This window comes from Aplidium turbinatum, chromosome 2, assembly GCF_918807975.1.
Source record: "Aplidium turbinatum chromosome 2, kaAplTurb1.1, whole genome shotgun sequence".
Taxonomy (NCBI): Eukaryota; Metazoa; Chordata; class Ascidiacea; order Aplousobranchia; family Polyclinidae; genus Aplidium; species Aplidium turbinatum.
Window position 1 is genome coordinate 1832416 of NC_137473.1, and position 25226 is coordinate 1857641.

The window sequence follows — 25226 nt, forward strand, 5'->3', positions numbered from 1 at the left end:
GTGTATCCCACAGTTTCACAATTAGGGATTCAAAAACAGATTCCATTTGCAACAACTTGGCTTTGTAAGATTGGATTTAGCGCCATGTGTGTATTGAAAACTGAACAGCGAAACCGGATGGAAGTTAAAGCCGACATGCGGCTATGCCTAAGCAAAATAACGCCTCGATTTCAAAAACTCACTGACAGCAAGCCAGCACAGCTATCCCATTAGTGATTTGATAAACATATTATCTTCGGAAAAAGTTACTGCTTTTGTAGTGCTGTTTGTGTGCTGTTTGTCAACACAATCTTGTATGGCTTTTAAAATATTACAACAATTTGCTTGGGTCGCAAGATTTTACCGAACTGAATTTTTTTTTTAAATGGGTCGCCTTAAAAACGAATTGGGAACCACTGGTCTAACCCATTGGTTCTCAAAAGTAATTTCACTTGTAGCAAACAAGCAAGCACAAATTGTTCTTTGTCACAACATAATCGCAAAATATCTAGAAGACGAAGTTGTTGGTTGAGATGACGTTTGGGTCACTGCTGACGGAGATTCCATTGAAGGAATTTTGTTAACTGCAGAGCTCGATATATCTATAAATTTGAAAAAAAGTATTGTTGTTGGTGCAATAATTATTATATAAAATGACATCAAGTCTCAAGGTTTTATTGGTAAATTAAAATTTGCTTAAGGGGGATAAATTATTGGAATGATTTTTTCCCATAAAATTGATAAACTATATCTTAACTTATGATAATGAAAAGAAGCGCAATAATATAATTTATTGTTAGTTTGATGATGAATAGTTTGTAGATAAAACACAATTTTACCTTTGTTCATGATCGGATCCAAAAGAAGTCCGGCCGTAAATTGGACAACGACAGACCAATGACCCTTCAGTAAGTTATTTTGAACGAATAATTTGAAATCAGGTAATGACATTTCACGACAGATGTATAAAGCACTGAAGTACTCTTGGAAGGTCTGGTGACTAAAATATAACCGTTGCTGCCCTTCCAAGAGCGCATATTCTCTGTTTGCTCCCAATAGAGTGACGACAAGATCTTGAACTTCCTGACTGGTGAGACTTTCTTTTATAAGATCGTCTGTTGTGATCAATACGGTTCCTCTTCCTGTTGCTTCATAGGCGATTTTGGAAAGTCTGATGACAATATCATCAGATATGGAAACGGCGTGTCCTGAAGTTTTAAGATTTAACAATACAGTATGAAATATCCTGGTCATCGTGGATATTTCATCAACTTGTGACGATCCCAGAGATGCTCTCACGTAGAGTTGCAGCATCAGAGGGTTGTGGCAGATTGACGTCAAATGAGGAGTTTTCACTGTAAGATTGTTCCAAAAAATCTCAGATTGTTGTTGGTCGTTGATTAAGGCGTCAAATAATATTTTCATGTTGTCAGATGTCAGATCACGAATGAAGTAAGTACGCTTGGGTCGGCATCTTTCAGGAATATCAAGCATAGCGTGTGGTCGAGAAGTAAATATCAAGTGACACCTTTGAAGAAATCTTCCCAAACACAGATTTGCCACAATCTTCTGATAACTGAGTGGAGTGCTGTAATTGGATTTTTCCACACTTTCTTCCAGGGTCCAACTCACTTGATCAAATCCATCTAAAATTATAAAGCAATTTTCCGGATTGTTTGTGATGCAATCAAAAACAGATTTCTGTTCTTCGTAACTTAAGTTGTAATTGCAGTTTCCCAGCAGAAACTCTTTCAACTCCAATTGTTCGTGGCAGTCGTTCATCTGCATAAAAAGCATCCTTAGGACAAGACAGTCTTCATTATGAGAAAGTCGTCTTGCCAGGCGTTTCGATAGAGTTGTTTTTCCTGACCCAGGATATCCGATAACCGACACAAAACTGTTCTTTCGAATATCAAAAACTAATTGATCGATTGATACTGCTTGGTCAGATCCAAATAACTCAATTCCTTGACGTTCGGGATTGTAATTGTCATCGTTAGAAATGAACCTTCCTTGGTAAAAATCAACTTGAAGCATTTCAGGATAAATTGCTGGAAGGCTCTCTGGAGAAACTTTAAAGTTAGAGAGATCAACGTCGTCCGTGGGATCATAAAGTTTGCGAGTTATCTTTTGCAGTTTTTTGAATTCTTTTTTTGGATCTTAAAATCAAAAATAAAAACATCTGCAAACATTATTTTTCAAATTAGCCACTAGCGTTGGTATTAACTTTACGTGATTAGACTTTGGATGGCTTATTTTTTAACAAAATTTTATGAGAAAATTTTTAATTATAAACCGACATAATCCAGCAACAGCACTACATTTAACATTATAAAACAAAAAACAAAACAATGGGCTAACGTTTTCGGCTAGTCATACAGCCCTTTTCAAGCCCATAACAAAAATATTTTTATAAGAAATACTCAAGAATCTATCACTACAAAAATATGGTCAAATCTAAACATTTGAGAAACTTGCTTAACTAGCTCACACAAAATGATAACTAAAAATTACGCAGCGCAACGGGTCAAGTATTTGAGAGGTAAAATTAATTAATTGTTCAGAAAAAGAATCAGGCAGAATTACGCAAGATTGACAGAAGCACAACACGAGATAGTGGCACAAACAAAGCAAATGCGAGAAGCACAAGACGTGATAATTCAATCAAAAACTGTTAAAAGATAGGAAGCTCCGCCAGCAAATAACTGCTTGTTGAGCCCTGGGTTGAAAGATTTAATGATCAATGCCTCGTGAATCTTGGTGTCGAACTCGGACAAACACTTACGAACAATTTCGAAGGACTCCAATGAGGGTTACGGTGGGTTAGGTTAGGGTTCAGTCACTTCATTGTTTGAACACGATTGACAGTTTCTAATATGATTTTTAATTGCACTGTTTTTATTGCACTGTTTTTATTATTAAAATTAGCCAAATTTAGATGCTATTTTTCTTATAGGCTTGAAAAGGGCTGTATGACTAGGCAAAAACGTTAGCTTGTTGTTTTGTTTTTCGTATATATAATGTTAAATGTAGTGCTCTTGCCGAGTTATGTCTGTTTATGGTTTAAAAAAGTTACCTCTTTACCCAAATTGAATTATTAATTAAGTCTGAATATATTCTATTCAGTCTCACAACGTCAACGTGACTGGGTGATCTATTTATTGATTAAATGATTAAACGCAGTAACGGTTCTAGTTTTAAAATTTTGTAAAAGCTACCAGTATTCCAATGATACGCCTGAAAAAGTTTCTTAGCTTTACTAAGTTTTACTTAGGGATGGTAGAAGTAGGGGATTGCTCACTCAAAAGTAAGGTGGACAACTGGAGGGTCACAATGTTATGACAAAACTTGATGCAACGACAGCTTGAGGTCTACTGCCATATGTCGCATACTCAGGTGCAATTTATATGACCTACCCACGTGTGTACAAAGTGTGTATTGCCAAAATAAATGTAGGAAATATGTGATATCATGTTTATTTAATAGCATTCAAGGGGAGGAAGACAAGCACCTTCACGTGGTCCCCCCCGTCAGTAACATACGAAATTATACAAAATACGTATGCGAAACGAAGCTTGTCAAACAAGAGCTAATGAGACTGTTCAGCACAGGGTGGGTAGGGAAATGCCCTTTTCAGGGCACGGCAGTGCTCGCACTGTCGAAAAGTACCGACGACCCACCATACTGCAGCTGAACGCCGAGGGCATCACGGCCAGCAAGCTCAACATCATCGAGCACCTGGCCACCAAGCATCAAGCCTTCATCATCCTCCTCCAGGAGACTCACTGCACATCTGTGGATAAGTTGGTAATAACCAACTTCACACTCGCAGGCGCAACCTGCAGCAGGAAACACGGCCTCGCCACGTTTGTCCATGACCGGCTGAGCTGGTCCTTGGTTGACCAATCCCAAGCTCAATCGGAGATCGAATGGCTTTGTGTAGATGTAGCAGGCTACAACATCGTCAATGTCTACAAGCCCCCACCTTCGCGGATAACATCAACAGCCATCCCAGTGTTCCCCCACCCCAGCCTCTACGCTGGCGATTTTAACTGCCACCACACTGACTGGGGCTACAACTCCATCAACAACGACGGAGAAAGTCTGGCCGCTTGGGCAACCAACAACAGCCTCGCCCTCTTATACGATCCTAAGGGCGCACCGAGCTTCCACTCCGGTCGTTGGAACACTGGCACGAATCCAGACCTGGCTTTCGCAAGTGATGACCCCGATGATCGCCAGCCGGACAGACGTGTGCTAGAGAAGTTCCCAAGATCTCAACACCGACCCTCGCTAATCACGGCCCCCTTGCTTGCCACACCTATTCCGAGCAAACCTGTCAAGCGATGGAACTTCAGAAAGGCCGATTGGGAATACTACAGCTTCCTCACAAACGAAGCTACGCAGTACCTCCCATCCCCACACACCATCAAAGTGGATGAAGCCTACCAGGACTTCTGTGATGCAATCATATCTGCGGCAAAAGACTCCATCCCGCGAGGTCGACGGAAGAACTACATACCTTGCTGGGATGTGGAGTGCGACAGGCTCTACCACGACTTCCTCCGTTCCCCCCAGGGCACCGCCACCACCAACTCAGCTACAGCCCTGCTGGCAAGATTGGATTCAAAGAGGAAGAAGCGCTGGACAGAAGCCATAGACTCAATCGACTTCACGCACTCCAGCCGCACAGCATGGAGTACACTCAACAACCTCACTGGCAGATCACGTGCCTCTCGTCGCCAATGCCCCATTTCAGCAAATGCCATCGCCTCACAACTTGTGAAAAATGGAGTGCACAGAACGAAAGACCGTGAATCAGACAAGTCCGTCCTCAAGGAAATGACGGACCTCTGGAAGGTCCCAACACCTGTCGAGGGCAACATCTCTGGTGAGTTTACCCCAGAAGAATTTGCCTCCGCCCTCCAGCACCTAAAGCCAGGCAAATCCCCGGGCCTTGACCACCTATGCCCGGAACTAATACTCCAAGCTGCCCCCTCTATTAGGTCCTGGTTAAAAGACTTCCTTTCCTGCTGCTTGCGTCACCTGCGCATCCCAAGAATCTGGAGAAGAGCCCTAGTGGTTGCAGTCCCAAAGCCGAAGAAGCCCCCAGGGGATCCGAAGAGCTACCGCCCCATCTCTCTGCTCTGTATCCCCTTCAAGATACTCGAGAGACTTATCTACGCCCGTGTCGAACCGATAATAGACCCTCAGCTCCCTCGGGAACAAGCCGGCTTTCGCCACGGAAGATCAACCGTAGACCAGGTCACTCTGATGACCCAAGATATCGAGGACAGCTTCTCGGCAAAAAAGAAGGCTGGCGCCGTGTTTGTCGATCTCACGGCTGCCTACGACACTGTATGGCACAGCGGCCTTACCTGCAAACTACTCCGTCTCCTTCCTGACAGGCACATGGTCCATATAATTATGGAACTTGTGCAAAACCGCAGCTTACCCTTTCCACCGGTAGCGGCCGACGAAGTAGACTACGTCGACTCAGGAACGGCGTCCCACAGGGCTCTGTCCTGACTCCCCTCCTCTTTAACACTTACATCTATGACCTGCCTGACACCATCTCCAGGAAGTATGCTTACGCAGACGATCTGGCTCTCCTGCATCCAGCCGGAGATTGGCAGTCAATGGAGAGGAACCTAAGCCAGGACATGTCAACTATATCAACATATCTCCAGAAATGGAAGCTACAGCTCAGCAAGGCAAAGACAGTGTCGGCGGCCTTCCATCTAAACAACAAGGAAGCAAAACGTGAGATCAACATTACCACCGATGAAGAACACCTCCCCTACTGCGCCGAACCCACCTACCTCGGCGTAACCCTGGACAGGTCACTCACGTACCGACGACACCTGGAGTCATTGCGCAAAAAACTATCTGCGCGCGTTGCACTTTTGAGGCGGCTAGCGGGTTCCGGCTGGGGAGCTGATGCGAAAACCCTTCGCACAGCTACCTTGGCCCTCGTCCATTCTACCGCTGAGTACTGCGCACCAGTGTGGTGCCGCAGCTCTCACACCCGCCACATTGACACCGCCATCAATGACGCACTACGCACTGTGACTGGATGCCTGCGTCCCACTCCAACGGACTGCCTTCCCATCTGCAGGCATCCAACCTGCTGAGCTTCGCCGTAAAGGAGCCATGATTTCCCTTGCTCGTCGCGCACTGGACCCCGACCACCTCCTCCACAGTAGGCTACACTCCAGCGCCTACCTGGAGGACAGCAGCGACTGAAATCAAGACGCCCATTTGTGCCCGCCGCACGACAGCTTCTGAACAACATTGAAGATCTTGGAATAAGTGCGGCACACTGGACGAACTACACATGGAACATGGAGTGGCAAAACAACACCTCCCGACTCCGTGATTTCCTATCCGACGTCGATCCCCACCCTCCGGGAATGTCCCTCGCAAGACTTGCGTGGGTCCGGCTTAACCGCCTACGAACCGGCGTCGGTCGCTTTCGTTCAGACATGTGCAGATGGGGCCTGGCTCCCTCACCGGGATGCGAGTGTGGCGCCACAGACCAGACAGTAGATCATGTCGTTCATGACTGCCCAATCCATCAACCACCACATGGAACGCTTGGACTGAAGGCCCTGGATGACGAGACTGTCGAGTGGCTGATGACATTATGCCCAAACATATAGTCCGAAAGAACAGCTCATACGACGAAGAAGCATTCAAGTCATGATAATGCAGGGGTAGACTTCACGCAACACCGGTAATGATAGGTAGCCTCACACTGCTGCAGTAAGGTTTTGCAGATTTTCTAGCACCCAAAATTTTAACCAAGTATAGCAATTCATTTGATGAGAATGAATTTACCTAACATCAAAGAAAACGTTGTGCAGTCCTGCTAATTTTTGAACTTCTTAGTAACCCTCCAGCTGTCCATTTCGCAAGAAAAATCAGTAAAGTGAGTCGTCCCGGTATTCCACTGCCCCTAGTTTTACTAAGCCATCCTCTTTGGAAACTGACAAAGACTTACAACAGATATACAAAATTTAGTAACATTAATGGTGTTAAATGCAGAATGAGAATGTTAACCAGGCATTTATTGATAAAAATTTTCCAGTGGTTGTAGACTGAACTACCACAAGATGTTGTAAATGACAACCAACTTTATTTCCGTCAGTCAGCGCGACTGACTATGAAGGTAGCTGAAACATTGGGGAGCAAATTTGTGGGAGGTTTTAACTTTGTATTGTATCCTGCAAAGTTTTTCATTTCGTTCAATGTGCTTCTGTGTTGTCCAAAATTGTTGCTAAACTGATAGTATGCAACTGCATCAGCAACATCAACCTTGATAGTCAGTCGTGCTGACTGAAGATACGTCGGAAATAAAGTTGGTTGTCATTTACAACATCTTGTGGTAGCTCAGTCTGCAGCCATCGGTAGAACGCAAGAAAATATTTCATCATTACACGTTTGTCTTACAAATGTACTGAGTGGATTAATCTCACAAATGCTTAATTCATATCTAAAAGTAACTAACAGTCAAACTAACTGCACTTTTACAACATCTTGTGGTAGCCTAAGCTAGTCCAGCCTAGCCTAATCTACAATCATATGATTATGACTTTCCATTTGGGGGCACTTTAATATACGTCTGAGGTCATTTCAGAACAAAATATGTAGGCTACAATAATACGCAATACATTTTAATTTGATTTCTGAAATTGTTTAGAGCTTACTCTCTTGTTGTTCAGAGTGAAGAGGTGACGTAGTTCGTTGAGATGAGCTTGGTGTTTGTGACATCAGTTGAGGTGTTGCTTCTGAAAAAGAAAATAAATTTCCTTCGATTTCAAAGCCGCGTTATTCTTAACTGGGTGTTATACCTAAAGTGATTGCACGGCATGCAACGTGATCTTGCCTGTAGCTGCTAGCCGATTGTTGCATTGTTGCAACAAACTGTATGTGCTTCGCAGTAGCTTTGTAGTCAACCTAACGTCAGGTTGTCTGTTTTGTTAGTATACTTATCTTTGTTAAATGGAGGTTTAATGCATGTTTTTGTTTTCTAGACTTTCGTTATAAGTTAGTTTAAGCTTTAATAACTGGTTCGACACCGGTCAAGAGCATGCAACTGTGTCTTTGGCAGGACACTTAAAGTCATGCCTGAAGGTGGACACGAAGCTTCCATGCCTTCCCGTCCACTTAATTTAAATCTTCAACCACCGGGGGAAAGCCTGGATACGAACAATAAAGTTATTATAATAATAATGTATATTTATATCGCAGAATGCGTTGCTCCTCAGCTCTGTACAAAGCAAACAGTAATCAATAATAAACTGAAAAAAATAGCATGAAATTATCATGTTTCCGTGAATGCGCTGCCAATGTGATAAAAGTTGCACTTGACCGTTGAACTCTTTATTTCAACTGAAAATACTTTCATCCAATACCTTACTGATAGCTTACCAATGCCTTACTGATAGCTCACCAACGCCTTACTGATAACTCACAAGGGAAAATCAACTTTTAGATATTTGGCATCATTTTAAAAAGTTACCGTTATATAGTGCAAAGTCAAATTTACCTTACAATTTTCATTTTACGTATATTGCAGATATGTAATTCATGATGAGGACACACGTACGTGTCGAAAACGTTAGAGTTTATTTTTAATTATGCTATATTTGTGTATGTAATATATCATGTTAAGCCCGCTGAAGTAACTTTGTTTTATTTCACTATTTTGAAAAGTGTTTGGGATTAAGAAGATAAAGAAGCAGCACTTAGCGCTACTAGTGGTGAAAGAACATTTTGCTTATTTCAGGCAGCCTGTACACATCTTGCAAAATTTATCAATGGGTCTAGTCTGACAGAAAGAGACCTCAGATTTATTTTTGACGATGACCTCAAGATGACGTCATAAAAATTATGATCCTAGTTAGTTAGTCAGTCAGTGAGTCAGTGAGTCAGTGCTACCCTAGTTAGTTATCATCCTAAAAATTTTAACTTGCACAACAATGATCTAATAAAGTGCAAAAGATTAGCTCATTCCTTTGTAAGACAAGACAATAAAATTATAATAAAATAAGTAGGCTAAATTGCATTGTTAAGTGTCGCTTCACATTTAAGTTTTTATGATTAGACGTTTTCATATTTCATGCTTGTACGTCTTCCTAAAAAACCGGTTGATTATTACGTCAACCACAAAGGTTTACGGAATAGCAGCATCTGTTCGAAAGGAAGCATGAGAGTTTGAAGAAATATTGAATGAAGAAATGTTTTAAGGAAAAGAAAAAAAGCTTAAAAAGCATTGATCTAACAAGATCGAAATCGCTTGTTTAGCTGGAAAGATTGTACTGACTCTTGTGAAATTAGATTTATTTGTATTGATAATTTTTCTAATTTATACGTTTGGAAATAATCCGCTAAAATCCAAGAGGAGCTATTGTTAGGTTTTATGTGACTGTGCGTAGTTTATCTCAGAAAAATCATTGTTGTTAAAATTATAAGTGGCTGTGCACAGTTGTGCAAATACAAGTACAGATACAGCTTACCTGGCTTAGAGTAATTTTCAGTAAAAGAGAAGTTATATGTAGGATTTTGAACAACTATCCCAGCTTTAAGCACGGTGTTTTCAGCTTGTCCTATATGAATTGATGTCTCAGAAGACAAGCCACTGCCAGATGCTAGGGACAGTTCCTGAAAAGTACAAGTTTGAAAAAAATAGTTTAAACAATTAAAACAATAACCAATCAAACCAAAATTAAAAAACCTTCCAGTTTTTTTCATGTGGGATATAAGAATTTAGTCTTATGTGATTTTACAAAGCAATTTCTCAAAACAACCACATACTGTAAAGGGTTTGAAATAAGTCACAAAGGGAGCGTCGGGCCACATTGTAAAACTACAACATCGAGTGGCTACTGCTAACCGCAAGATTATTATCCAAGAAACGCGGACATTGTGCTTATTTAGTGAACAACGATTCGCTGCTGATGTTGACTCACCTCAGCATTTCTCGCCACGCCACTTCCAGTCGCCATTCTGCTCACGTTTCTGCTCGGAGTTTGACCTTCCAGGTTCTCCATAGTATCTGGAAAGTAAAAGATGGATTCACACTAAAAAAAGAATAATCAAAACATTTTGACATTGAATCTACAATATGGAGGTGCAATCAAACATATGATTGTTGTCAATATCGACATCATGGTTAACGGAAAGCATTGAATCAAGTTTTATATCGATCCTTTTCACACTGATAGTTAACCATGGAAATATTGAAGCAGTCGACAGCGCTGTGTTCGATCTTTGGGCTTCACCGTTATTGGGTTCACTCTGATTATTCAGCGCTCGGCGTTGTGCAAGAAAAAATGCAAGATCAAGCTGCGGCGGTTCAATTCTCGGGGTGTGCTCTTGAGCAACAAATTTAAGGATTGCTCTAATTTAGCGGCACCTAGTAAATGGAATAATTCACAGGCAACAACATTTCAATAATCAGAAACTTCATTCTGTCAATCTCGGTGACCGGCCCTGTGTCAAAAGCCTCTACAAGTATGCGAAACTACCAGGAATAACCTTCAAAGGTTTTATCAGTCAGACGATAAAGATTCAAACCAACAACAAAAGCAACTAAGGGTGGTTACAGTAAGTAGAGATGCCTTATTTGGCAACAACTTTTTAATTTTAATTTTAGCATCTGACATTCAGATGTAACAGAATATTGTTAGACTCTTGGTATGTATTTTTAATTTTTCAAATACTTTAATTGCAATGCAAACTGCACTCAAAGAAGTTCATTATATAAATGTCTTTCTTTAGAATAGCTCAAAAATTACCAAACGGCATCACCAACGGTGTCCTATAAAATATTGTGGTAAATTTCAACATGTGATATTTATGTGTAAAATGAATATCATAGTAGGCTAATGTACATATCATAGAAACCCTCCAAGCAAACTTACCAGAACTGGTTGACAAATCACCTTCATCCACCACTTCCTCATTTTGAACAACTACGCTGGTTCGTTTGCGAGACATTTTGTATTTACGAACTTGAAAAAAGAACAGATTTAAAACTAAAAATGCTGCAAAACGCAAGTGTGATTACTCTAATGATGCTTTCCTCAAGAAAAATATGGCGAATCAAGCAATGATAAAATTCCATTGAGCAAGCCAACATAAACCTTTATCTTCAATACTAGTTTCCACTGACGCTTAATAATCTTCATGATTTTTTGGCGAAAAACCAGCTTGTTTAACAATGATACAAACTCATCCACGCGGGATTTGTTAAGTTATTGTTCTAACTCGAACTTATTTTCATCACCAAGACTACAAACAGCGCAGTTTAATTCGGTTGTTTTGTTTTGACTTTCATTTGACTACAACCCAGACCTCAAACTTGTCATTTGTGCTTATGCCGAGAAGTGCTCAGTAACTCACATTTTATAGGAGAATGGTCACGTGAGAAAACCGTAAACAGAAAAAAATGGAAACTTCTTTGTAAGGAACAAGCAAACCTCCAGCCATCAGCGATTTAGTTTATTGCGTTACATCGTTGGCACATGTTGAATCAACGTAAATAAAAATATTAAGGTTTTGCTTGATAAAGAGTCAACTGCTTTTTGCCTTTGCACTTTCACTGCGAGAGAGAGTAGAAAATGGGTGACATATAAAATTTATAAAACAATATAACTAAAAATTACATGTTTTTTTTTTAGAAAAACACAAGTTTTTATTGCATCTCATTACTATTGAGCACAAATCAGTGATAAAGGACTAGGGATGGTGCCTGTAGAATATAGTTGACATATAAAATTTACAAAACATCATAAAGTTTTAAGCCATGTTTTAGAAGATAGAGTTTTATCGATCAACATTATTGAAGGAGTTGACACAACAATTGACATAGTTCGTACAAAGGCTAATTTATACAACAGTGCTAGCCTTTGTATATATTTAAAAAGGATACTATGCTCTTGTTTGGTGTCGCAATACTCACTGCCGCAACATTGATCCCGGCCAATAGCCTTGTGTCTTTGATTCCCTTATGGGAGAAATTTCGAGCTTGTCTCGTTTGCAACCATCATCACTAGTGACACAAGTTCTAGCAATAACATCTCGTTTCATTATTCTCGGGATGCATTTTTTATGAATTGCAGCTTGTTGCTTGCATTGTACAACCACACACTACGTTAGATTTGCTTTGTGTGGCGTTAGATTAACGCAGTGCTTGGCTATGCTTTGTGATTGTGGAAGACAATTTTAAATTATTATTATCTGCTTTAGTTGTTCAGCAAAAGCATTCATAAAGTAAAGTTTTAATTAATATTCTACGAAAACCTGTGTTGCTTTGTTTCAAATAAATTCAAAAAGTTGATAAAATTGTGTTTGTGGCAGTCGGTTGGAACTAAAACAATTGCGGTTTTGATCAACAGGTTATTAATGATTTTGTTCATGTAAATGAAAGATAAAATAACAATTCTGCTTGCATTTAAAAACATCTGGCAACACTTTTTCTTAACACACAATCTTCTTGGCAGGTAAGGTAGCCTATATGGAAATCCCGCTATTCTGAACCCCTGTTTGGGTGAGAATCAAACCTTCGTCGAGTTTGTAGCCTACTACGATGTCCAGCATGTCTTAACCACTTGGCTACGTTTCTAGACAATGAAACAACAGCTTCATATTACAACTTCAATTATTCTTTTACCAAACATGAGAGTCTATTTCTACACTCATTCTGGCTGATGCAAAATACTGTTTGTACAATACCGTTAAACACCTTACCTTTAGCAGGGGTGTGATAAAGTTTGTGTGTCGAATAGCTCATAGAAAAGGGCTGGGAGAAACAAACTAGCAACCCTACCTTCATTAATGCCAAATGTTTAGAATAATGAGAATCGCATCTTATCATCTCCCAAAGTTTGTGCCTTTGCAGGTGTTTACTTTCAAGAACAAGTTGCTCATTTTTTAACTTGCGTATTTATTCACAAATTGTGTTTATTTATTGCATCTTTTAGGAAGAAATCTGATTGCTCTTGAATCTTGATTGTTGGCACACTAGAGCCACCATTTTGTTTTCTTTTCACAATGACCATATCCTTACATGTAAGTAATGAGAAAAAGCTTGTATCTGACAGTGAGTTTTGAAATCATACTTGAACAACTACAGGAGATAAATAGATTCTGTTGCAAGTCACGTGGGTTTAATCTACAATGAAATTTCCTACTAGATCAACACATTTCACAACACGTTTTACAAATTAATACTCTTGTTATCAAGTAACTTGAAATAAACACGGTAGCAGAATAACTTAAGTTTAAATGATTCTTTGCACATGACGCATTTTAAAATTGAAAGAAGTTCTTAAATTGGCTTCTTTGTATTTCCCCCCGTTTAATTGAAATATTCAGCCACCGGTCATAAGTCGAAGTGGAACAGGAAGAATTAAGGAACCAAAAGATTTTGAATTTCTGTCTGGAGCCAAGTTGGGTTCACGATGAGCACGTCTCTATATTAAAACAATGGGATGATACCAAGCTCCTGAACCAAAGTGATAGAATCATGTTTGGGCAGCTTCAATGGATTTGATGACGTTGCACTTTATTTAAATTGTAGACTATTGTGACCTAACAAAGGTTGTGAAAGGCTCTTGTGTTATTGCACATCAGGCATTTTTAAAATTGAAAAAAACTATTTATCCGAAGACGTTGTCGATTGCAATTTGCTTTAAATTCTTAAGCAGAAGTCTTCCTCGCACATACCACATTGTAATTGTGTCTGTGGTGCAATCTTAATACGATACAGGATAAAATTAAATTCTTCAATTGCCAACCATCAAAATGTTAGACATAATCTTATTTTTATTAACAAATCGGTTCAAATTGTATTTAATTTGTTCATACAAGGCATGGCAATATTGCTAGGCTTCCATGTGTGGGAAATCAAACCACTGCAAATCATTCAGATCAACAATGACAACTTAGTTTGATACCGCCAAGCGCAAATATTATAACTCCGCTGTAAGACTAAAAACTTCTAAATTGCTTCCTCATTGTTTGCAGGGCTCTTATGATCTCAACAATGTGGTATCGTGCCGGACAATAATAGCTCGGTAAACGATCGGCGACATGGAAGGGCAAACAGTTTGTGACTTTGCTAATTGGAAGTTCTTCAAACTGTTGGTTTATGATGAAAATGATTTGGCAAACATAGCAACGACCAATGCAGGTGATGCTAGGACTAGATACAGCGACCTTTAAACCAGTGGTTCTTAACCGCCGGTCCTCGGACCGGTGCCGGTCAGTGTAATTTTTTTCCCGGTCCGCAAAAGATCTTACTTTCTGCAAAGCTTATTTTAATGTGGAGTCATTAGCATATTGTAAAATTGTGATCGCACTGTGAAACATGCACAGCTGTAAAACTGACATATCTCCACGTAAAATTGTTTGATAATAAAAGTGATCTTTTTGATGACCTAATTCTGTGCCGTTGATAATGTTTTTGTGACAAATTGCATAATAGTTTTCAAAAAGTTTTGAAACACAGAAATACATAAACAAATGGGGAATTTTGTCCTTGATATTTCAAAGTCGTTGGAGACGAAAATTTGGAATTAGATAAGTATGAAGTTCCGGGATAAAGTCAGACCTGCAATGGAAATTTGCCAGAACCGGAGTTTGAGAAAGCAAAGATCTTGTTTTTCAAAGAATGGAATGAAGACAAGCCGATTTGCTGTGGAAAATGCTGGTGAAATGGAGTGGTGAAAAAAGTAAAAAGAGGTGCTGAGCGTTGTGAGTCAACAATTGAAAGAGTTGGCTAACAATTTTAACGATTCATTTCGCGTAACATGAAGATCCTCGACATGGAAACTTTTGGATAAATAATCCATGCATCGATGATGTCAACACATGCGACCTTAATCTTCATGAAAAAGAAAGTCTAATTGAATTACAATATGTTATGCTTCTACTTTGCAGTCCAGATTCGAAAAATATCATCGTCACACTCGTCATGAGCAATGAACCACACAAATTGGCCTTCATTAGTTGCTATTGGCACTAGCTTTGATTTCATGGCAAAACATATTCTTTATGGAACACCATAAAATCAAACATTGACAGTTTGAAATGATATGAGAGTTGATTATGTGGGCAATGGACCGTATAAATTGAGCTTTATTAGGGGCTGTTTGCTCTATAGCCTACTTTTAAGCAAAAACATTTTCTTTACTGCAACACAGTAAAATCAAACATTGGCAATTTAAAATGATATGAAAGCTTTTATGTGGGTATGGCCATAAATAGTGTTTTAGAAACTTCTTTGATATCTCGTTTTCCTCACATAGGCTACTGGCAGCGTAACAGTAGCAAATTTCCCACTGACATTGATTTTGTATGGAAATGGATTGACATTTTTCTGTTTGAGTTGATTTGATTGCGGTTTTATTCTAATTTTCGTCCTGAATACAAATCATATGCTAAAACCTTGCATTATGGTGCGCAACGACAACTTTGATTAACAAAACATTACAAATATTCACTACGATCTTTGGTTGCCGGTCCGCGAACATTTTTTAAAAATTTTGCCGGTCCCCACTGTTAAAAGGTTAAGAACCACTGCTTTAAACTGTTTGTTTGATAACACTGGTTGTTGTAAATTGCTAACCTGGTATCGGATAATGTTTTGCAGAATTGGCCAAAGTAGAAACGTCAATCATCACATAACATTGAAGTGCTAATAGGAAAAAATGTTGATCATCTGTGACGTTGTAGATGGGGGCTCATAATGCAATTTGTTAAAACAATGACAGGTTCCATATACCAAAGATGTTGTTTTTTGTTATTAACGACCTCTTCGCTTTGAAAAGATTTTTTATCATGATTTCTTGGTTGAGAGTGTCTTCTACTAGAGTCTATCACGACTTTGCGCAGTCCAGAGTTGTCATGTAGTCCGGATATGATTATTTTGCGAAGGAATTAGGCTACCCTTCAACTAGGCTACCGTACCTATACATATGAGTTACACGTCAGCTGCGTCGCATGTTTCCATAAAGTCGTTCGCCCGGCATGATTGTACTCATCGTAAACATTAGCCTCACTTTCACCATGGAGACCGGGAGATTCCCCTTTCATGAACAGCTTTTCAAATTTGTTTGTGTTACGTTTTCAAACCTTGTATGTCAACTTCATTAACTTCCTTGTTTCATTTGCATGTATACGTCATCCGTCCGCAAGTGGTGACCAATCATTTTTAATGCTTTCTTTTGCTTATGTTGGAACTTTTCTTTCCTTCTTTAGTTCATACAATAGGTGACACATCGCTGCAAGAGTTGATGTCGCTTTTTGCCGTCGCTCAGTTCGTACGTTCTCTATTGAACTGCTATCGTAGTCAGTAGGCAAGTTGTTGCGCCTTTAGAGATGCCACTATAGTTGTAACATGGATTGTCACAAAAGGTTAAACAACAAGCTAATTTTTGCTAAAACACTTTTTAAACTTTGATATAAAGTTTATCCTTTTAAATTAATAACGTTAAAACATAAAGTTTATTCTTAAAACTAAAGATAAAACTGTGTCTTTACAGTAAGATGCGGGTTCACTCCCTCCTCCCTCAAAAACAAAATTAACCCAAACAGTATTGTCAGCGGATAAGCGACCAATTAGGTAAGTTGGCGGTTGAGCCAAAGAGCTGAGCGCATACGAAGCGCATGTGCAGCTCCAGAACAACGTCAGTTTAATGTCAATCGTGAACATGAAGCTGCGTTGTGATAAGTTGGCCACAACGTTTGCTCTTCCGTTTACGTGACCAAACATCTTCAAATCTAAATTACGATTTCAAAGAATAAGCTTAATAGTTTTAATATTGTACAACATGTACTGGTGAACAACATGTTCACGTAATATTGTACAACATGTCGACGCCGATAGCGACCGACGATCCATCATCGTCATCGCATCAAGAACAAACATTAAGGCGATCAAAGAGAAGACGCCAACCACCTCTTCGTTATGGGTGGTCATAAATTTTATTGGGGAGGTGTTATGTATTTTAGTTTATTTGCATTGAAACGATGTACTTTGTTTTCGTTTCCCTCAGGTCTTCTCTTTTGCTTAATATTCATCCGCCTGCTTTTGTAAATTGGCACTTCTCGTTTTGGGCTTACTTTGCAGGTTTCACACTATATCTTGGTTGTGCAATTTTATAATAAAACAGAATTCCAGTATGACTCTGATTGAATGAGCTCAGAACACAACAGAGTTATTTGGCGACGAGGATGGGATGCTGAACGTCTGAACGAGAAACTTACAGTGGTACGCAGAGCGTTCAGTTTAGTTCCTATACAAGTTTTAATTTCTACAAGTTTTAGTTTCTACGATTATTTACAATATGGACAAAGTCGTGGAATTAATGCAGTCGCAGCTGGAACATATGCGACAACAGATGCAACAGCAAGAAGAACAGGCGCGACAACAAAGGCAGCAACAAGAAGAACAGGCGCGACAACAAAGACAGCAGCAAGAAGAACAGGCACGACAACAAATGCAACAGCAAGAACGCCATCATGAAGAACAACTGAAGGAGTTAATTTCAGCCCTCAAAAATCCATGCGAATCAGAAAACCAAAATCGATTATCTCAAGCCATTCCTAAATTTTGTGAGTTTGATTCTACTTTAGAACTTTGAACTGATTATTGGTCACGTTTTTGCACATTTGTAAAAGCACAGTCCGTTCCTGATGTTAAGAAGGCTCAAGTTTTCCTCACTAACCAGTCAGCCAGCATCTACAAGATGATCCTCAATCTGGCCGCACAAGAGTCTACAGCAAAGCCAATCAATGAACTTACAATGGAGGAAATTTCGAATTACATGAAGGCACAGTTCGACCCTAAGCGCTTCGTTATTCGTGAACGATTTCGCTTCTGGAGCAACTTGAAGCGGAAACCAGGTGAGACTGTTCCAGAATTGGGTGCACGAATAAGGCAAGCCGCTGCCACGTGCGACTTTTCTTCTATTACTAATCCTTTAGATGAAGCTTTGCGTACCTGTTTTATGTGCTCGGTAGGAAACGAAGCAGTTCTTAAAGCTCTCTTTAAAATTAAACCTGATGATCTTACTTTTTCACGTGCTCTTGAAATAGCCATAGAAACTGAAGACGCTGCCAAAGTGGCTAAGGAGACGGTGTTTGGCACTGAACCGTCGGTGGTACTTAAAGTTAAAGGCACCGATAGACGATATTCTTTCAAGAAAGCTACAGTGGCCAGTGCTAATGCGAACAAGCAAAGTAAGTGCTATCGATGTGGTAATTCTAATCACCTTGCTAACAACTGCAGATTTAAAAATGCGGTCTGTCATTTCTGTAAATTTACAGGGCATGTACAATCCGCATGTCGTAAAAAAGCCGCACAAGTTCATTCTTCTAAGGTCAACTGCATACAGGAGGAAAATACTGTTCATAATTCATCGTGTAAAGTTCCTAAACTCGAGGTTCGAATTTTTATTAAGTCTTTTCCCGTCTTAATGGAACTTGATACAGCTACAGGGGGAAATTTCATCTCTTCTGAAGTTTGGTCGCAGCTAGGCAAATCTATCCTGCAGACTCCGCAGCTACATTTTCAGTCGGCTAGTAAGCACTCGATGCCTATTATTGGATCTTTCACTGCCGAAGCGAGCTGCAACAAATCGGGAAAGACGACCACAGTTCAATTTATGGTATGTGAAATCCCTAATCTTAACTTATTAGGGCGTGATGCTATTCAAGCACTAGATATTTCGGTAGATAAGTTCTTTTCTTCATCTTTACATGCTATTCATCGTCACAACGACATAGATTTTAACTTGCAAAAATCATGTTCCGAGTTATGTGATCAATACGAAGACTTATTTAAACCTGAGATAGGTTGTCTTCAGGATTACGAATTAGAGATTGAGTTTAACTCTGATTGTAAACCAGTGTTTTCAAAGCCCAGGCCAGTGCCTTTCGCCATTCAAGAAGACTTAGCTCTTGCCTATGACGCCGGCATAGAAAAAGGTATTTGGACACCTGTACAATTTTGCGACTGGGGAACTCCTGTAGTACCAGTTCGCAAGGCTTCTACCGAAGGTAAGAAATCCAAATTAAGAGTTTGTGGTGACTATTCCTCGACGGTTAATCCACAACTTAAAACTCACAGGCACCCTTTGCCTCTTCCAGAGGATTTAATGCGTAAACTAGGGGGTGGCCACGGATTCACTAAGATTGACCTGGCAGATGCTTATAACCAGATTAGGTTAGGTCCAAAGAGTCGAAAAATATTGGCATTAAGTACCCATAGAGGGGTTTTATTGCAAAATGTTATGCCGTTTGGCATCTCTTCTGCCCCAGGCCATTTCCAAAAGATAATGGATGATTTAACTAGTGACCTTCCAGGTGTAGCAGTGTACCTGGATGACATTTTGATAAGTGGAGCTACAGCGGAAGAGCATTTCCAGAACCTTAAACGACTACTCGATCGTTTATCTTCGAAAGGTCTTAGATGTAGGAAGGAAAAATGTAGATTTCCCCAGGCAAATGTCGAGTACTTAGGTCATGTTCTTTCTAAACAGGGGATTTCAAAGGGTCCTAAAGTCGATGCAGTACTGAACATGCCTGTTCCTTCCAATGCTGGTACCTTACGTTCTTTTCTGGGGTCGGTTCAATTTTATTCTAAGTTTATGCCCCCAGAATTTTCTACGGTAGCGCAACCGTTATATCATTTAACCAAGAGTGGTGTTCCTTGGAGCTGGGAACACAAAGAAAAATGCGCTTTTGCAAAATTAAAAACGTTTCTTTCCGCAGACGATGTTCTCGTACACTTTAACCCGTTGCTTCCTTTAGGAATTGCATGCGACGCATCAAGCGTGGGCATTGGCGCCACACTATTTCACCGCTCCCCGGACGAAAGCGAGAGGCCAATAGCCAATGTGTCGAAAATCTTGACGAAGGCTCAAAGAAACTACAGCCAAATCCAAAAGGAGGCTTTGTCTATCATCTTCGCTTTGAAGAAATTTTATCAGTACCTCTACGGTAGGAATTTTATTTTGGTAACGGACCATAAGCCTTTACTTTCACTTTTTGGTCCAGATAAACCTACGCCTTCGCTGGCGGCTAACCGGTTAGCACGCTGGGCGTTGTTTTTGAGTCAATTTAGTTATACTATAGAGTATCGCAAAACAACGCATCACCAAAATGCTGACGCCTTGAGCCGTCTTCCGTCCAACGATGACACAATTTTTGATGGGGAGGAAAGTGCAGATGATGTTGATATTGTCTGCGCAATTGATACGTTGGATTCGCAGGTTAGTCATTCCGATTCTTCTACTTTGCGCAAGGATCCAGTCTTGTCTAAAATCATTCGCTTTACACAAGAAGGATGGCCTGCGAAATCAAACTCTAACGATCCAATCGAACAGTTTAGAAGAGTTGCTGATTCTCTAACAACATGTTATGGTTGTTTATTATATGGTTCTAGAGTAGTTATTCCTTTTAAACTCCGCAATGATATTCTTTCTCTTTTACACGAAGGTCATTTCGGCATGCAGCGAATGAAACAACTGGCCAGGACAGCAGTCTACTGGCCCAATATCGATGCGGACATTGTCGACCTCTGCCGAACATGTACTACATGTGGTGAGCATCAAGCTGCACCAAGCAAGGCTCCTATCCACCCATGGATAGCTCCAGAGAAGCCTTGGAGTCGAATTCATGTCGATCACGCTATTAATTTTTTAGGTCATAATTGGCTTATTGTTACCGATGCTTATAGTAAGTATCCTTCTATTCACCCAACTTCTTCCGTATCGACGTCTGCTACTATTGATCTTTTAGAGCAGGATTTTGCCCATTTTGGATACCCCCACTCCATTGTCTCAGACAATGCGACTACGTTTTCTTCAGAAGACTTCAAGAATTATTGTAAAGCTAGGGGTATAGTCCACATCACTGGAGCACCATACCATCCAGCTACGAATGGTGCTGCCGAGCGTTTGGTGCGCACTTTCAAACAGGCGTTGAGAAAATCGTCGTTACCGCCTAAAAGTGCGACCACTCAATTCTTAATGCAGTTTCGCCGTACGCCTAATGCCAGTGGTTACTCTCCCAGTGAGTTATTAAACCACCGACAACTACGTACTAAATTAGATATTTTACTTCCTTCCTCAGCTCAGATCACGAAACCATTGACGAGTCCTTCACCTCGGAAACAAAACCGGAAAACAATTAACTTCGATGTTGGTGATCCTTGTTATGCTTTATACTTTGGTTCCAGGCAAAGCCGAAGCCCTCGGTGGGTTCCTGCCGTCGTGGTGAAGCGACACGGGAGTCGTAGTTTGCAGGTTCGAGCGGATCCTCGAGGTCCAATATGGAGACGCCATATCAACCAGCTACGTCCGCGTTACATCTTGCCGGAAGACGGGGACCCAGGAGAGACTACTTTCACGTCGTCATCGACAGCTGACGAGTTTCCGGTTTCATCGACGCCGACAGCGACCGAAGATTCATCGACACCGACAGCGACCGAGGATCCATCGACGCCGATTGCGACCGAGGATCCATCGACGCCGACAGCGACCGAAGATTCATCGACACCGACAGCGACCGAGGATTCATCGACGCCGATTGCGACCGAGGATTCATCGACGCCGATTGCGACCGAGGATTCATCGACGCCGATTGCGACCGAGGATTCATCGACGCCGATAGCGACCGAGGATTCATCGACGCCGATAGCGACTGACGATCCATCATCGTCATCGCATCAAGAACAAACATTAAGGCGATCAAAGAGAAGACGCCAACCACCTCTTCGTTATGGGTGGTCATAAATTTTATTGGGGAGGTGTTATGTATTTTAGTTTATTTGCATTGAAACGATGTACTTTGTTTTCGTTTCCCTCAGGTCTTCTCTTTTGCTTAATATTCATCCGCCTGCTTTTGTAAATTGGCACTTCTCGTTTTGGGCTTACTTTGCAGGTTTCACACTATATCTTGGTTGTGCAATTTTATAATAAAACAGAATTCCAGTATGACTCTGATTGAATGAGCTAAGAACACAACAGAAACAAATTAATAAATCCAATGAAATCATGAAAACAAAACCACTTGTTTCAAATAACCCAAATTTACTGTTAAAATATCTCCCTGAAACTCACAAAAATTCTCGAACTGAAGCTTTAAATAATAAAATAGTAATTCAATCTAAAAACATAAAATATTATTTTATTTCGGCGTAACGTAACTCTTTTGATCGGAGGAGGGGGAGCAGGGGCACTTTAAAAATAGAAATGTTAATTTTGACATGAAATTTCAGTGTTAGACAATTTTTTGTTTGTAAGATTTGAAATTTAACCCACGATCCAGTAAACGGATTGATACTGAGGCCTGGCTATTTTCGCCTTTCTCAACTGGCCTGTTTGCAAATGCATGCGACATGCACAACACGAAAAAGACTCATAACAGACTAAAATAAAGGTGATTGTGTTAGGGATTCTTGATTATTTTGAAATCTACAAACAAGTTTTAAAAGACTAATGATTAAAATATTATTCTGTTGCTGTTGCATAGTTACTAAGACAAAATAGGTTACTGCCCGCAGACAGCAAAATTCGTCAAAAAATGACAGATTTTGCTGTCTGGGTATGAGCATTCAGCATTCAACAACTTATGTACGTCATAAATTTTGAAAAAAAAAATTGAACCAGTGGCGCACGCAGAAAAGTTTCATTGCGGACGAGGGGAAGGGTTGAAAATAGTTTCCATGCAATTAAGTTACAAAAACACCTAATTTATTACACCCTAAGCAGAGATGTACGTATACGCCGCAAGTTCTACGCCGCAAGTATGAGGCGTATACTTTTTGTTTATGTTAACGCTTGACGCCACATTTTTTTGGATAGTTGGCGCTTGAGGCTACGCCGTAAAGTTTTCGCGGTTTTTAGCGCATAGCGTCAACGCATACTTTTTAATGTCTTTTTTTCGCTACAACACGCCAATACCTTTCAGCGCTGCAGTTGAAAGAATGTTTTCAATGGGCAAAGACATATTGGAACCAAAACACAGCAAAATGTCAGATGAACACTTTCAGATGCTTGTGTTTCTTCATGGAAATTCAAAATACTGTAAAACTTGTTTGTTTCGAGTGGTTTATACCGTGTGAATGTTTGGCACCTAGCAAACAAAATCAGTTTTCGCTAGTGTATGCGCTGACGCCGCCAACTTTTTTTACAAGTTGCGTTGATGCATACAGCGTATGGTTTTTCGAACGTTTGCGTTTACGCTGACGGCGTCAATATTCTTTGTATGCGCGTGCATCACTGACCCTAAGTAGAGGTGAGGGGTGTTTTCAACAACCAGCTTAAGCCGGGAGTCGAACCAGGTTTGCATAATTTAGGCCTAGCATATTTTCATCACCCAAAAAGAGGACATGTTTAGTAAGCAGTAAAATGCCAGTGGATTTCTACGTTTAAACAATTTTTACATCTTCTTAGATGGTTATATAGGCCTATGTAGCAAAAGTGACAAATAAAAAACATAACATTTTGTCAGACACAGTCATTTTGCTGTTCATTTGATTTTCTCCACAGAAAACATGCGTTTTGCATTTGCATTTTGAGCCATAGCTTATTCCAGATGAAGAATCGCTCGATAACAATTCATTAAAAAAATCTATAGTTTCGCAATATTTGAATTATTCTGTCCCTTTTCTAATGTGCCATCATTTCAAACAAAGCTAATGCAAGCTAGCTATCAGGTTTAAGACGCCTTTGCACTAGCTTTGGTGTAGATCAGGGGTCACCAAACTACGGCCCACGGACCAGAACCGGCCCGCGAACTGATTTCATCAGGCCCGCCACGTGCTGCGGAAATAACAGCTGCACTACAATTGTTTTTTATCATTTTTTTTATCATTGTTTCTATGATTAGGCCACCACAAACGGAGACGGGCTAGGCCAAATTTGGAAGGATGTAATGTTTTTTCAAGAGCACGATGCCCTGCAGTGTATCACAGCAGGGGATAACTTTTCCAGCAACCTTTCGATTTTTATCACAACTTTGCTATTCCACTGCTGACTTTGTTATTTATTGTGCTCAATTCAAGTCAATGGAGATTCTAAATAGTTGTATATGGTTGGTGGGTTGGTTTGGTTGGTTTTGAATCTTTATCCTCGGACTGACAAAGCCTTGATAGATTATTCCTGGTAGTTTCACATACTTGTAGACTTGTAGAGGTTCTTGACGCAAGGCCGGTTACCGAGATTGGCAGTGTGAAGATTTCCGATTGTTGAAGTCTTGTTGCCGGGGAATTATTTCATTCACTAAGTGCCGTTGAATGGAGAGCAGTCCTGGAATGCGTTGCTCAAGCGCACACCCAGAGAGTCGAACCAGCGTCGCGTGATCTTGAGCCGGGGGCGTGACCACTGAGCTATCGGGGCGGACGAATTTCAAGCAATGTATTGTCAACAACTTCAAAGTCAATAAACACTTTTCTTCAATAAACGTCAATAAACAATAAACACAACAAGGATAGCCTACTTCTGCCACAGCTCACAGAAAACACACTTTTCCTTTTTGGTATAGTTGCTTAGTATTGTTTAGCTTTCGCCAAGGTCACATAAAAATAAAACCTTGTTGAAAACGATAGCGATGCAAAAAGAGGACATTTGAGCATTTTCAAGTGTCCACGGAGGACAATTCATTTTTTATGAAAAAAGAGGACAAATCCTCCTAAAAGAGGACATATGGTAGCCCAAGCATAATTGGAAAGTCAACGTCTTATCCGTTGCGCCAACCCACCGCAAGATAAAGTGTTGGTGGAATAAAATTGCCTTTGAGAAATTTTCAAAGCAGTTGTGGACAAATGTAATTGGCAGCGTCTGACAACGTTGTTTTTCATCACAAAGACGATGAATTAAAAACCGCCGCCGCGTTTGGTACGCTGCGAGTTGGCCTAAGCGACTGTTAGGTCACTGGGTATTTGTTCACTCTGTGAATTGAAAATGTGTACAATGCTTGCAATTCAATTTCCTTCACAAGTGCGCTTCCTACTTATTGTGACGCACAATGACTTAAAGACGTGCTTATAAGTTGACTCGCATAATAGTTTCTTTTAGTCATGACTCGAATGCATGATCCGATATCTTCACCAACCAGACATAGGTCTAACTACAAAATAATTTGAGACCTTATTGATATTTCGCCAATGTTAGCTATATCAAACTTGAGTAACCGTATCGTGGCACTTTAATGCTTTGCTTGAAGTTGGA

The 25226-nt window shown here is 40.3% G+C and overlaps 2 protein-coding genes across 2 annotated transcripts in view; both read right to left on the reverse strand.

Moving 5' to 3' along the window:
* LOC145765718 (uncharacterized) overlaps positions 1-25226 on the reverse strand; it is a 1283504-nt gene that overhangs the window by 657372 nt on the left and 600906 nt on the right. The gene's annotated exons all lie outside the window — the stretch shown is intronic.
* On the reverse strand, positions 466-10983 carry LOC145765606 (uncharacterized). Its single transcript, XM_082577441.1, has 6 exons — positions 10908-10983; positions 9954-10039; positions 9501-9645; positions 7689-7769; positions 819-2138; positions 466-581 (listed from the first exon to the last, which is right to left on the reverse strand). The coding sequence occupies exons 1-6, from the start codon at positions 10981-10983 to the stop codon at positions 466-468; spliced, it is 1824 nt and encodes a 607-aa protein (XP_082433567.1).

What these genes read in the sequence shown, in the direction of transcription:
- LOC145765606 (XM_082577441.1), bottom strand. Translation starts at nt 10,983, where the DNA reads ATGTCTCGCAAACGAACCAGCGTAGTTGTTCAAAATGAGGAAGTGGTG. An exon ending in TGAAAATTACTCTAAGCCAG is followed by an intron (nt 7,770 to 9,500) that starts GTAAGCTGTATC and finishes TTTCTTTTTCAG; the next exon opens with AAGCAACACCTCAACTGATG. An exon ending in GGATCCGATCATGAACAAAG is followed by an intron (nt 582 to 818) that starts GTAAAATTGTGT and finishes TCAAATTTATAG; the next exon opens with ATATATCGAGCTCTGCAGTT.